We start from the raw sequence: 15,142 nt of genomic DNA on the forward strand, positions 1-15,142 counted from the left end.
CCATTACTGGGAACAAATCCGACTTACTGCTGGAAATGCGGACCAAACTCTGGCATCAGTGATACAGGGACCAAACCGCCCTTATCAGTTGGCTCGGCACCCCGTACTCCCGAGGCACCCTCCACAGAACCTCCCGAGGGACACGGCTGAGGATTGTGCTTCTCCAAGTCCACAAAACACATGTGGACTGGTTGGGCGAACTCCCATGCACCCTCGATGATCCTGCCAAGGGTGTAGAGCTGGTCCACTGTTCCACGGCCAGGACGAAAGCCACACTGCTCCTCCTGAATCCGAGGCTCGACCTCCCGACGGATCCTCCTCTCCAGCACCCCTGAATAGAATTTACCAGGGAGGCTGAGGATTGTGATTCCCCTGTAATTGGAACACACCCTCAGTCCCCCTTCTTAAAGAGGGGAACCACCACCCCAGTCTGCCAATCCAGAGGCACCGTCCCCGTTGTCCACGCAATGCTGTAGAGGCGTGTCAGCCATGACAGCCCCACAACATCCAGAGCCTTCAAGAACTCCGGGCGGATCTCATCCACCCCTGGGGCCTTGCCACCGAGGAGTTTTTTAACTACCTCAGTGACTTCAACCCCAGAGATTGGAGAGTCCGCCTCAGAGTCTCCAGGCGCTGCCTCCACAATGGAAGGCGGTGGAATTGAGGAGGTCTTCGAAGTATTCTCCCCACCGACTCACGACATCCCGAGTTGAGGTCAGCAGCACGACATCTCCACTATAAACAGTGTTGACTCTGCACTGCTTCCTCCTCCTCAGACGCCGGATGGTGCACCAGAATTTCCTCGAAGCCGTCCGGAAGTCATTTTCCATGGCCTCGCCAAACTCCTCCCACGCCCGGGTTTTTGCCTCAGCAACCGCCGTAGCCGCGTTCAGCTTGGCCATCCGGTACCTGTCAGCTGCCTCCGGAGTCCCGCAGGCCAAAACGGCCCGATAGCACTCCTTCAGCTTGACGGCATCCCTTACCGCCGGTGTCCACCAGCGGGTCCAGGGATTGCCGCCACGACACGCACCAACGACCTTACGGCCACAGCTCTGGTCAGCTGCCTCAACAATGGAGGCGCGGAACATGGTCCACTCAATGTCCCCCGCCTCCCCCTGGACGTGGGAAAAGCTCTGCTGGAGGTGGGAGTTGAAGCTCTTCCTGACAGGGGATTCTGCCAGACGTGCCCAGCAGACCCTCACAGAGCATTTGGGTCTGCCAGGTCCGACCAACATCTTCCCCCACCATCGGAGCCAACCCACTACTAGGTGGTGATCAGTTGACAGCTCCGCCCCTCTCTTCACCCGAGTGTCCAAAACACACAGCCGCAAATCCGATGACACGACTACAAAGTCAATCGTCGAACTGCGGCCTAGGGGGTCCTGGTGCCAAGTGCACATATTGACACCCTTATGTTTGAACATGGTGTTCATTATTGAAAATCCGTGTCGAGCACAGAAGTCCAACAATAGCACAACGCTCGGGTTAGGAACGGGGGGGCCATTCCTCCCAATCACGCCCTTCCAGGTCTCACTGTTATTGCCCACGTGAGCATTGAAGTCACCCAGTAGAACGATGGAGTCCCCAGAAGGAGCGCTCTCCAGCACTTCCTCCGGGGACTCCAAGAAAGGTGGGTACTCTGAGCTGCCGTTCGGTGCATAGACACAAACAACAGTCAGGACCCGTTCCCCCACCCGAAGGCGGAGGGAGGCTACCCTCTCGCTCACCGGGGTGAACCCCAATGTGCAGGCGCCCAGCCAGGGCGCAATAAGTATGCCCACACCTGCTCGGCCCCTCTCACCGTGGGCGACTCCAGAGTGGAAGAGAGTCCAGCCCCTCTCGAGAGGGCTTTTACCAGAGCCCAAACTATGTGTGGAGGCAAGTCCGACCATGTCTAGTCGGAACCTTTCTGCCTCACACACCAGCTCGGGCTCCTTTCCAGCCAGAGAGGTGACAGTCCATGTCCCTAGAGCCAGCTTCTGCAGCCGGGGATCAGACCGCCAAGGTCCCCGCCTTTGGCCGCCGCCCAGCTCACTTTTCACCCGACCCCTTTGGCCCCTCCTACAGGTGCTGAGCCCATGGGAAGGGGGACTCACGTTTTCTTTTCGGGCTATGCCCGGCCGGGCCCCATGGGCGAAGGCCCGGCCACCATGTGCTCGCCTTCGAGCCCCATCTCCAGGCCTGAATCCAGAGGGGGGCCGTGGTGACCCGCGTCCGGGCGAGGGAAAATGAAGTCCATTTTTGTTTGTCATCATAAGGGGCTTTGGTGAGCCGTGCTTTGCCTGGCCCCTCACCTAGGACCCTTTTGCCATGGGTGACCCTACCAGGGGCATGAAGCCCCAGACAACATGGCTCCTAGGATCATAGGGGCACGCAAACCCCTCCACTACGAGGGGTGAATATTTTACAAAAAAACATTTTTTTGGTCAAAAAATGTTTGGGGTAAAATATTCACATTTTTCTTTTTGTAAAATGTGAATATTTTACAAAAATGAAATATTGTTCAAATTGATGTACGTACAGGTGGTGGCTTTCTTATAGTTGTGCCCATGTCTGAAGTACTGTGGATTCTCGGCAATGGGAATACTGTTCAGTCCAATTGTCACAGCCTCTTGTCCACCATCCATTGTACATGGGCGATTAATACCATGATTCACATGATGAAGTTGACTGTTGCAGTCCTCTTCACCACTTACTATCACTGCTGCTGGACCTAGGACAGTAAAATAAGAAATCCAATTTATTCTTGGCATTGGTTTAATTCTGCTTTGTATAAAATTTAAAAGGAGAAAAATAGCAGTAGTTGTGCTAGGGGTACACACGCATGACTTATGTGTGGAAAGTGTGTGCTTGATTTCCGCTCAGTCAAAGTCAAAGTCTGCTTTATTGTCAACTTCTTCACACTGACGCATGACTGCACTGCGACCTACGGCAGCAACCCCGTGCTGAAATATGTCGACGACACGACTGTGATCTCAATACAGATCGGAGGTCGACCTTTTGGCCGCGTGGTGCAGGGACAACAGCCTTCTGCTGAACGTCAACAAGACCAAGGAGATTGTCACTGACTTCCGGAAGGGTCACACAGAGTATGCAGCACCAGATTTCTGGGGGTGCACATCAGTGAGGACCTCTCCTGGACCACCAACGCTGCGTCGCTGGCGAAGAAAGCTCAGCGCCGTCTGTACTTTCTGCGGAAACTCAGGCAAGCAAGTGCTCCTCCTGACATCATGACCACATTCTACCGTGGCACCGTTGAGAGCGTCCTCTCCAGTTGTATCGCTGTGTGGAGTGGTGGCTGCACTGAATACAACATGAAGGCCCTGCAGCGCATAGTGAACACTGCTAGTAAGATAATCGGGGCTCCACTCCCCTCCCTGAAGGACATTTTTACTCCTTGTGATATTTGATTGTATGTGTTTTGTACTGTGTCTAGTCACCGTGGGGTGGTGGGAAACGTAATTTCAATCTTTGTGTGTCTTAACGTGAAGAAATTGGCAATAAAACGGACTTTGACTTTGACTTTGACAGACAAACAAAACATTCAAGTAAACAATACAAAAAGTAAAAACAAGAAGTCACATAATATTAATAAACAGGAGCAATGAATAAATAATAAATAAATAAATGAATAAGTGAGAGCAACATGGTTGAAATGGAGCAAGTGACAGTATGCATGTGAGTGTGGCTGGTTGTTTGTCTCTGTGTGCCCTATGACTGGCTGGTGACCAGTTCAGGTTGTAGTCTGCCTTTCGCCCGATATCAGCTGGGATAGGCTCCAACACCCCCCACGACCCTGAACAGGATAAGCGGTGTTGAAAATGCAGGGATGAAAAAAAGAGGATTCAAATTAGTTTTGGTGCTCTCTGTTGCAACAAGCTCAAAGTGCACCACCAACCGCGTTAACCAGCTGGTGCTGGCGTGGGAGCCAGGAAGACCTCCTGGCCACATTGCCCAGCCTGTTGTGCCGCCCATGTGCGTCATTTACGGATAAATAACTGTGGGAAAACCCACAGAGGTCGGCTTGTAAAAGACTCAGAGCACCAGACTTCTAGTGATGTGTGCCCAGACAAGTGTGTTTGCTTAAAGCACCTCCCTTTCGGCTAGTCCGCCGCCTTCTGTCATGGACTTCAGGGTAAATGTAAGTCAAATGAACCCTTACAGATTTCAATATATGAATAATTCATACCTCAACCTCATGGTATTATCAAAGAATCAAAGTATCAAAGTTACCTTTATTGTGATTGGGTATCTTGGTGATTTATGAAAGAAATGATACTTTAATGAAATGAATAAATGATACTCAAAATTGTCCCTAGGTATGAGTGCGAGTGCGAATGGTTGTTCGTCTCTGTGTGCCCTGCGATCGGCAGGCAACTGGTTCAGGGTGTCCCCCGCCTGTTGCCCGATGACGGCTGGGATAGGCTCCAGCACGCCCGCGACCCCCGTGGGGACTAAGCGGTTCAGAAAATGGATGGATGATACTTTAGCTGGTGATTATCAATTTCAACATTTCATGACTGACAGAGGCTGGGGTGTGATATAATTTCAAGTGTTTGCAGCCAACAGAAAAGAGAAGAAGAAGGAGGCCAAAGAGTGTATGGTTGTGGTGAGGGAGCACATGCAGGTGGTTGGTGTGACGGAGGAAGATACAGAGGACACAGTTAGATGGAAACGATTTGCTGTGGTGACCCCTAACGGGAGCGGCCGAAAGACGTTTTGCGAACCAAAACTGCAAAATGGCATTTTTTACATAAAACCAGCGGTTTACAGCTGTTCTCATTCCTCCATTCTTTTCACCAGCTAACACCGTGACATCCTTGGGATGAATGTTGTAAAGGGGTCTTGTTATGGATACCTGCAAATCAGCGTACCCTATTTTACATGGGAAGAAAAAGCACAACTGTTTGTTGTGAGTCTTCGTAGTAATATGACATCCATCCATTAGATTTCTGAACTGCTTCTCCTCACAAGGTTCATGGGCATGCTAGATCTTATCCCAACTGACTTCGGGCAGTAGGCGTGGGACAGCCTAAATTGGTTGCCAGCTAATCGCAGAGCAGAGACGAACTAGACTTGCGCACTCTCACACACGTACGGGCAATTTGGAGAGCTCAATTGGCTGACCGTGAATGTTTTGGGGTAGTGGGAGGAAGCCGGAGTACCCGGAGGAAACCCACGCAGGCACGGGGAAAGCATGCAAACTCCACACAGTAAGGCCAGAATCAAACCCACAACCTCAGTCCGGATGGATGTGCTAACCCAGACATGGGCAAACTACGGCCCGTGGGCCACATCCGTCCCACGGGACCATTTAATCTGGCCCGCCGAACCTGAATAGATTGTATTATTAAGCATTTTTTTGGTCATTTTCCCTGCAATGACTGAGTTTCTCCAGTAGCTGGGGAAACGCCCGCACATTTCCTCCCCGAAGCCATGTCAGAAAGCTCGGAGCACACTCACAGTGCACAGTGTCACTCCAAGTCATTAAATCCATCGATCAAATTCCTCGTTCTTTATGTCAACAACGCTGCGCGTGCGCTGCAGAGATCTAGTATATAACTATATTGTAGCGTTAACAAAGTACCAGGAAAGACGTGGGATTGGTAAACGGCTGTTTATTTACAAGAGTTCAACGAGCCAACAACGACTGAACTTCCAGCCACGGAGGTGGAAGAGAGCTCCATAAATAGGACCGGGCGTGCGTAAAAGCCATGTCCGAGCCCCATCCACCGTCCCAGGACAGCCACCCGGCCGAGCGCTGGCCCTCGACTTCCATCCACGGAGGTGAAAGAAAGCTCCGTAGTGTGTGACCGGGGTTGCGTAGAAGCCATGTCCGAGCCACATCCACCATCCCCGGACAGCCACCCGGCCGAGCCCCGGCCCCCGACTTCCATTCACGGAGGTGAAAGAGAGCTCCCGTCGAGAAGGATCGGGCGTGCGTAAAACCCATAATAGTTTTTCAAACCTTCTGTGTCACTCCAAATCATTAAATCCTTCAAACTCTTCACTTACAAACAAAACCGCTAATGATGTCGGTAGTACGTGGGGCCCTTCGTCATCTTCGTCATCCCGTAATCAAATCCTTAGCCTTTAATGTAAACTACCGCCGCGCGGCACGGGTGACATCACTTGCAGTTCAAATGACAGTAATCCCTTGCTACATCGCGGTTCGTTTAACGCGGTTTCACTACATCGCAGATTTTTGAATTTTGAAAATTTGTGAAAAAAATCACATACAAGTCGCTCCTGAATATAAGTCGCCCCCCCCACCCAAACTATGACAAAAACCGCGATTTATAGTCCGAAAATTACGGTATTTGGTCAGAATGTTTGCCATTTTATGTGATTACGCCTCATAAGATAAATAAACATCTTTCATCGATCTTACCTGCAGCCGCTAAAGTGATGGGAACTGCCATTCATAATAGTGTTGTATTTCATGAGAATCACTGATAGTAGTTTTTTGGTGATCTTTTATTTTTTAATGCTGTTAATAAATGCATTTGTTTTCAAAAAGCTTTGTTTTGAATATCCATGCTTTACTACCTACTAAAGGCCAAAACCTTTTATGCAATGACCTTTACATGTCATTTATATTACTTCACACAAACACTACATCCATATGCTCCTGGTTCGGCCCCCCGGTCAACATTTAGAACCCAATTCGGCCCGCAAGTCAAAACGTTTGCCCACCCCTGTGCTAACCATTGCGCCACCGTGTCGCGTCATAATATGACAAAACAAAACCAAAATCAAGTTAATTATTACAGTTCATGAGTGAGTCTGGAAACATACCTTTCATGCGTAACTTGGAATGTCGTCCATATTTATGAATCAGGAGGATGATAATCAGCAGAATCACACAAGCAAACCCGGCAAGGCCCACAGCTATAGAAACCTGGAAATGGGAGGATAAAACCAAACAGTTTCAATTAAACGAGTCCTGCAAAACTGTCATTGGGTGGTAACCGAAAATGGACAAATGGCTCTAATGTACTCCCAAATCGGGGAGTCACTTGTAACTTTTTGCCCTTGAAAAAATATACAAATTATCCTTTGAAGCCCAATTTGTTTATGTTAAAATGTTAAGTATAATCCAGTGATCACTTGCCATTTTGTACTTCACCTTTCGCGAATGTTGTACTTTGCAGGTTCATAAGTGACAGGAGAATGGCGTTTAAATACACGCTGATAGCGTGGAGCGTGCCTCTGAGGAATGTGCATCACTGCGGTCAAGCGCGAGAAGTCAGCCTGTCACGAATAAGGCAGGGCAACCATGTGCAACATGGAGTGTTTATTTAGGGAATGCGAAAAGAGGAAAAGGGAGGCTGGAATGCCAGCAGAGCAGGTGCACAAGGCAACTGACGAGCCGGTCAGCGAGCTTGTGTCTGGTAACTTCTCGTTACACAGCAGATCAGGCAAACTGGAATCAGGTGGTAGGCTGCGTGTGTCAAGGCAGACAACCAGCCAGGCGTTGCACTACACAGCGGATCAGGCAAACGGGAATCAGGTGGCAGGCGTGCATGTCTCAAAGCAGACAAAATGGCGAGGACTGACTGGTGACAAACGAAGTCTATATACACGCCCCACTCAGCAGGTAACACGGTAAAGGTGGTGGTGATCAGCGCAGATTAACAAGCACAGTTCCTTATTGGTGACACACGACTCCCGAGGTCAAGTGCTGAGGGCGCATCAGTTGGCCAGCAAGGCGAGAACGGAGACGTGACAGCTGCGCGCGAAGGAAAAATGCACCGCCGAGTCAGAAAGAGCGTGCCTCGAAGCAATGTGCTTCAGTGAGGACAAGCGCAGGGTGCGCAGCTGGCTGCCGCACACGTAGGAAAAACGTACTGTGATGCAGGGGTCAGGACAGCGGCAATGAGCCCTGATAGCCCTGGGCATGCCTATGAACAGTGTGCTTCACTGCGGACACGACTGAGTTCAAGCGCTAATGAAACCAGCCGGCAACGCGCAGGGTAATAAGAATCAACTGGTGCAGATGGAGTTGGGACACGTGACAATATCACGTTTGTTCTTTTATTTACTGTAAAGATATAATACATGCACAGAACAGTTTGGGAATGTTTATTAAGGGAATGGCAAAGGTTTATGTTGCGTAAAAGTATTGGGGAGGGTTTCAAAAGCTTTAATATTGTGTACTGGACCACAATGCAACTGGAGATTCATGCGCAACTGTGACTCACTGGTTTCGCTATGCATGATGTCCCCCGGGTTAGCTTAATGATACTTAGTTTTTATAACATATAGAAACTGCAACATTATTTTGTCTTCACGTTTATATATAGTTTATGCTCAAACAGGTTAAAAAAAACCTGAAAGAGAAGTACAAAATTCGCTTTTTATCTACTTGTGAATTTGAGAGTGGCAATCAACCCCTGGCTTCTGTTAAACCGTGTCTTCCTAGTTTGATTTTGAGATAAGTGGATAAAAATTCAAATCTCTTTCCCATTTTGCATGGCTCTGGGACCAGAGGTTGATTTTGGTGCAGAAACCAACAGAACTCATTCTCGGTTCGCGGCAATGGTGATTTGATACAATTATCCCGGCTTTCCAAAAAGCTTGAATTGTGCCTTTAAGCGTGTCTCTCTGTCGGTGACTTTTTAGAGGGTCCCAATGCTGTTTGATTTGCACAAACTGATTGTATTTGTTTATCAATCAAGGCAGAGGTATGTCCTTTAAGCATTACGTACAGTTCTCTGATTGGTTTATCGCCCTGGTCTACATATTTTATGTACAATGTAATGTCCTTTGATTAGTTCACCAGGTCTACTACATATTACGTTCCCTGTGGCGGCAGCCACAAAACATTTACAAATTTTGGAATTCGGTCCACACAAAAGGCCCACCTTATTAAAAGGTGCACCTTTGGTTTTTAAAAAAATGGATAGCCTATAAGTGTGTCTTATGGTGCGGATAAAAAAGACATTTATCGTGTGGCATATAATGCCACAAATGGACTCTTTGCACAAAATCTCCCGCATCAACGCTACAAAGCTCGGCCACTTATGATTTTAGAAAGAAAATGCATAATTCTGCACACCACGTCTACAGGACCTGTCCACATTAACAATAACAGATGTACATCACCTCAACCAAAGCACCAAAGACTAACTTGAAATGAGGCTTTCAGATGTATACTTCATCCATGGATATGGAGGTAAGTTTTGTATTCTTCCTAAAATTGTGCTACGTTCTTGTCTGTATTTTTTTCTAAAATTGTGCTACGTTCTTGTCAGTTAGTAACATGCTAAAAACAATCGTGTTTAGTAATAGAATTTGCGGATGCTAAATGTGTTTTTGGTAGTATGGACATGTCCACTTGTATAAGCAAAAGCTATATAACATTGTGCTTTATGTCAAATAGATGTTCTTTTCATTTTTTGTTTGTTATGGGGATCAAATATAAATAAAGACACAGAGGGGAAGTGGCTGTGTACAGACCCTTGATGAAGCAGCTAAAACCTCACTTCGCAAATGTAGGCATGTATTAATAACGTCATTGCTAGATGACTATCCTCAGTCAGTTTTGTCATATTTTATGTAGTTATGCTATACTTTTACATATCCCTTAGGTTCGTAAACTTATGAACACAACTGTAAAGCCCCGTAACCTTGCACTTATTTCAGAAATATACCATGGATTAAAAAAAAAAAAACCTCATCTATATCACTCTAAAGCACAGGTGTCAAACTCAAGGCCCGGGGGTCAGATACGGCCCGCCACATCATTTTATGTGGCCCCCGAAGACATATCTGCATCAAATTCATGTCATTACTAAAATTGCAAATTGTTTTCACTTTTAAAAAATTTCTCATTAGTCTGATTTGAAAATGAATTATCAGTTTTTCTTGTTGGTAGCACTGTATATAATATGAGGCGTTCATATATTTATTTGGGTTGACATATATTTGATATTTTGGGGGACGTTTCTCGTGTTTTTGATGTCTTCACCCTTGTATATTTTATAAGCTTTCTTCTCATACCATGTCTGAGACAAATGTTTTTTCTACTACTACTACTACCAGTTTTTTCTACTGGCCCTCCGCAGTGAACTGACTACAATGCGGCCCGTGACAAAAATGAGTTTGACACCCCTGCTCTTAAGGGTCTACAAATATGTCTTGACACAATATAACAGTGTCCAGGTCCAGTTGTCAAAAAGGTTGTGGTTAAGCCTGTGTAGGATCGGATAAACAAAACAGGGTTAACGTCAGTATTATTTTCTCTGAATAAATTCACCACCCAACAATTTGCTACCTCCAAATAAATACATTAAAAATTAAAAAATAGATCACGCTGTAGCCTTTACAGAGGTTTGATGGGCCCTCTTGCTGACCTGTCAGTTTTCTGTGTGTAGGAGGCATACAGCAGCTTGGAGCCACTAGATAAGCACCAACCTCCACTTACTGGACATATAGACATATAGAAGACACAATATGACAGAAGTGTGATTATTATTAGTGAGAATTTAGATGCCAAGGTAGCTCGCAATGCGAAAGGTTGGCAAATAATGTCTAGCTTTGCTTCACCACCAGTTATGAACCAAGGCCCTATAGGACTTTACAATTGTAGGCTAAATTATTGCACTTGATTAGTGTTTTATTTTGACACATATTTATGAACAGCAGAAGAAAAATGTCTGATTTATCAACAAATTTGAGTCGTGATAATGAATGCGTTATAGTTTGTTTTCCATCCATCCATCCATCCATCCATCCATCCATCCATCCATCCATCTTCTTCCGCTTATCAGGGGTCGGGTCGCGGAGGCAGCAGCTTTAGGAGGGACTCCCAGACTTCCCTCTACCCAGCCACTTAATCCAGCTCATCCCGGGGGATCCCAAGGCGTTCCCAGGCCAGTTGAGGGACATAGTCTCTCCAGCGTGTCCTGGGTCGTCCACGGGGTCTCCTACCGGTGGTACATGCCCGGAACACGTCCCCGGGGAGGCGTCCAGGAGGCAACCTGATAAGATGCCCGAGCCACATCATCTGGCTCCTCTCAACGTGGAAAAGCAGCGACTCTACACCAAGTCTTTCCTGGATGACCAAGCTTCTCACCCTATCTCTAAGGGAGAGCCCGCACACCCTGCGGAGGAATCTCAAAAAAAAAAAAAAAAAGCTCTGGTGTAATGTAATTTTAATTAAAAATACATCTTCTTTTGGCTGTTAGGGGTCACCAGAGCAGATCAATGGTTTCCATCTCACTCTGTCCACCTGAGCTTTCCCTCTGATATGTTAATTCCTAATCAATGCATCAGTAGTGAAATATGCCTACGATGCCAGATGCCTCTGGTAGGTCTCATCACTGGGGGCGACGAGACTCAATACAGGTCGGAGGTTGACCTCCTGGCCACGTGGTGCCGGGACAACAACCTCCTGCTGAACGTCAGCTAGACCAAGGAGATTGTTGTTGACTTCCGGAAGGGTCACACCCAACACCTGCCGCTGACCATCGACGGTGCTGTGGTGGAGAGAGTGAGCAGCACCAGATTCCTGGGGGGGTGCACATCAGTGAGGACCTCTCCTGGACCACCAACACAGTAATTTCTGAAAGTTGTTTCTTCCATTTTTCTTGGTTACGGTGGTATTATAGGTAGTACTGTAGATATGTAGATTGTGTGTCTGGCAGTGAAATCCTTGGTTGAAATTGGGACGGCACTAGCTCTAGGCTTCTAGGCACTAGGCTTCAACCCGCTTCCCTTTTTGACAAGTCATGTAAAACAAAATGTGAAATGAAGTTGCAATATGTGTGTTGACTATGTCCTTGCTGTAAAAAAAATCTAAAATAAAATCAACTACCATCTGCACTCTCATATTCCAGTCCTTGATAGCAGGCACAGGCAGATACACACAACCATTCCCACTCATTCCTCTGTCAGAGGCCTCAAGTAGTGCGTGTGAGCGACAGTGTCTCCGGCAGCATCACGCTGAGCACGGGGGCCCCTCAAGGCTGCGTGCTCAGTCCGCTGCTCTTCACCCTGCTGATGCATGACTGCACTGCGACCTACAGCAGCAACCACGTGCTGAAATATGCCGACGACACGACTGTGGTTGGTCTGATCACCGGTGGCGACGAGACTCACTACAGATCGGAGGTCGACCTTTTGGCCGCTTGGTGCAGGGACAACAACCTTCTGCTTAACGTCAACAAGACCAAGGAGATTATCATTGACTTCCGGAAGGGTCACGCCCACCATCTGCCGCTGACCGTCGACGGAGCTGTGGTGGAGAGAGTGAGTAGCACCAGATTCCTGGGAGTGCACATCAGTGAGGACCTCTCCTGGACCACCAACGCTGCGTCGCTGGCGAAGAAGGCTCAGCGCCGCCTGTACTTTCTGCGGAAACTCAGGCGGGCAAGTGCTCCTCCCACCGTCATGACCACATTCTACCGTGGCACCATTGAGAGCATCCTCTCCAGCTGCATCGCTGTGTGGGGTGGTGGCTGCTCTGAGTACAACATGAAGGCCCTGCAGCGCATAGTGACCACTGCGAGTAAAATCATCGGGGCTCCACTCCCCTCCCTGAAGGAGGTTTACGCCTCCCGTCTCACCCGCAAAGCGGCTGCGATTGCGTGTGATGAGAGTCACCCCGCTCACTCTTTGTTTGTATTTCTGCCCTCTAGGAAGAGATACAGATGCCTGCGCTCCCGCACCACCAGACTCAGGGACAGCTTCGTGCTCCAAGCTGTCCGGATCCTGAATTCCCTCCCCCCTCCACCCTCTGCTACATGACGTCCTGTTCTTTTGCGCTATGATCTGGCTGTCTGCTATTAGCGCGCTTGCTCCATTTTGATGCTCTTATTTGTCTATTTATCTATTTATTGTTTATTATTTGGGTTATTTGCTTATTACTTATTCGTTGCTCTTGTCTGTTCATTTTTACTCTTTGTGCTATTTGATGTGAGTGTTGTGTACTGTCTAGTCACCGTGGGACAGTGGGAAACGTAATTTCGATCTCTTTGTGTGCCTGGCATGTGAAGGAATTGACAATAAAGCGGACTTTGACTTTGACTTTGATTCTCAGCGTCAGTTACTTACAAGCGTGTTCATTTGCTTCAATTCACACTTCGCAAATGTCCAAAGTCCTCTTAAATACGGGTAATAATAAAACAATGAAATTGTAACTGCACGAAAATAAATACAAATTCAGTGATGAACAGAGAATATAAATTTTAAATCTGCAGCTGACTGTTAACTTTGGAAATGGTTAGAATTTTCACTTACCCCAAAAGTATCTTGGTGTGGATTGTGACGCTCTGCTGTTGGGGTTACTTGAAAATATGAACATAAAAAGATAAAGATGGAGATTTATCATACACAAATATTGCAATTTTTGTATCATATTAACATTGAAACTTCGACGTTAATAATATCAGACGTCACAAGCATCTGTCAACACAAATAACTTCAAGGCTCTTGCCATCAGCACCTTAGAAAAAACATTTGTGATAGAAAGAAATGTAATGATTTCAGTTTGTGTGTGTGTTGTTTCACTTCACTTCAGTTACTGTTTTGTTTCATCATTGATTTATTTAATTATTAAAGGCAAATGTGCTTTCAGCAGTTTGCAAACATATTTTATAAGGTTGTGTTAAACTTATTATCATATCAATATAATATCTAGTATTGGAGTGCTCGTGTGGATTGGTGGGTGATGAAGAATGTGCCGGCAAACTGCATGAACTTGTTTTCTTCGAAGTGTTATGGAACAGGCCCTGACAGGGAGTACCGGACGAAGGGAGTACCGGACGATAACACTTCAAGGTCGGTGAGAAACGAGAACAAAGAACAACACCACGTCCAGGTGGTCGGGCTTCGCAGGGAAAAACCCAACCGCCTGACCACTGCAATAACACCTCGACGGGGAGGAGATGGCCATTGACCAATCATCACACAATGTTTTAATATTTATATTGTGTTTCTTTAAAACTGGGCAACCCGGAAGAATGTGTCGTCTTTTGGTGGTCACCAAAACGCACAAGGTTTAGTGTGAGGGACCCGGGACCCAGGCCTGTATTAGTTCGCTTTGTCAGGAATAAACTATTGGTAAATTTGGTCTGACTGATCTACTGGTCTTCTCTTTGACAGAACGAACTCGCGAAATTGTTAGGTGTGCCAGTGTGTGGATTGGGACATAGCAACTCGTGTTGAGTGTTGATCGCAATTTGGAGTCAGATCAATAACTAAAATCCGCATCTTAACATTATTAATTATTTTGACACTTTTAAAAAAAAAAAGTTAAATTTGCCACCATGTGTGTGTGCATATATATATATATATATATATATATATATATATATATATATATATATATATATATATATATATATATATATATATATATATATATATATATATATATCGACAGAATGGTGGCAAATTTAACATTTTCCTTTTGAAGTGTCAAAATAATTATATAGATATATAGATATATATAGGGGAGCCTCGGTTTCGAACGTCCCAGTTCTCGAACAAATCGGTATTCAAACAAAAAATTCGAGATTTATTTTTTCTTCGGATCTCGGACGAAATTCGGTTGTCGAACCTCGCGAGATGAGCCGAGAGGATCCACATGCCAACCGACTCCTTTCCTTATTACAGTCTCGCTACTCTGAGGATTGCATCAACTCTAATCATGCCTCCAAATGAAGCAAGTGGGCGCAGTAAAGCCATCCTAAAACACAAAGATGCTCCTAAAGCAATGCGACAGTGTGCGCTCAGCGCGCTGCGGGCGGTTGCGCGCTCGGACCAAATTAAGCTCTCTTCGCACTGAGGTCCATTTAAATTTTAGAACATCCATTAGGACTTTAAAAATATTTTCTAAATTTTAGCAACCGCTAAATTTAGTTCTGCAGTTGCGCGGTCGGCAGCGCGCTATGGTTGCGCGTTCGAAGGTGCGCTGCAGTTGCGCGATCGGACAAAATTAAGCTCCCTGCGCACTGAGGTCCACTTAAATTTTGGAAAATACATCAGGACTTTAAAAATATTTTCTAAATTTCAGCGACCGCTCTGTCACAACAATGTAACCAGCGTGGAGCAGTTGTGCGGTCGGCGACGCGCTACGGTTGCGCGTTCGACGGTGCGCTGCGGTTGCGCGATCGGGCAAAAATGAGCAAATGAA

At 46.6% G+C, this 15,142-nt stretch overlaps 1 protein-coding gene across 1 annotated transcript in view; it reads right to left on the bottom strand.

The window, feature by feature from the left end:
• The window catches only part of LOC147056171 (NT-3 growth factor receptor-like), a 74,104-nt gene that overhangs the window by 17,314 nt on the left and 41,648 nt on the right, over nucleotides 1-15,142 (bottom strand). Inside the window, 3 exon segments of the mRNA XM_085914817.1 lie at nucleotides 2,522-2,713; nucleotides 6,799-6,901; nucleotides 13,246-13,292. Coding sequence (XP_085770943.1) covers nucleotides 2,522-2,713; nucleotides 6,799-6,901; nucleotides 13,246-13,292 — 342 coding nt within the window.

This window comes from Syngnathus leptorhynchus, chromosome 6 (assembly GCF_054491065.1).
Source record: "Syngnathus leptorhynchus isolate UIUO chromosome 6, UIUO_Slep, whole genome shotgun sequence".
NCBI lineage: Eukaryota > Metazoa > Chordata > Actinopteri > Syngnathiformes > Syngnathidae > Syngnathus > Syngnathus leptorhynchus.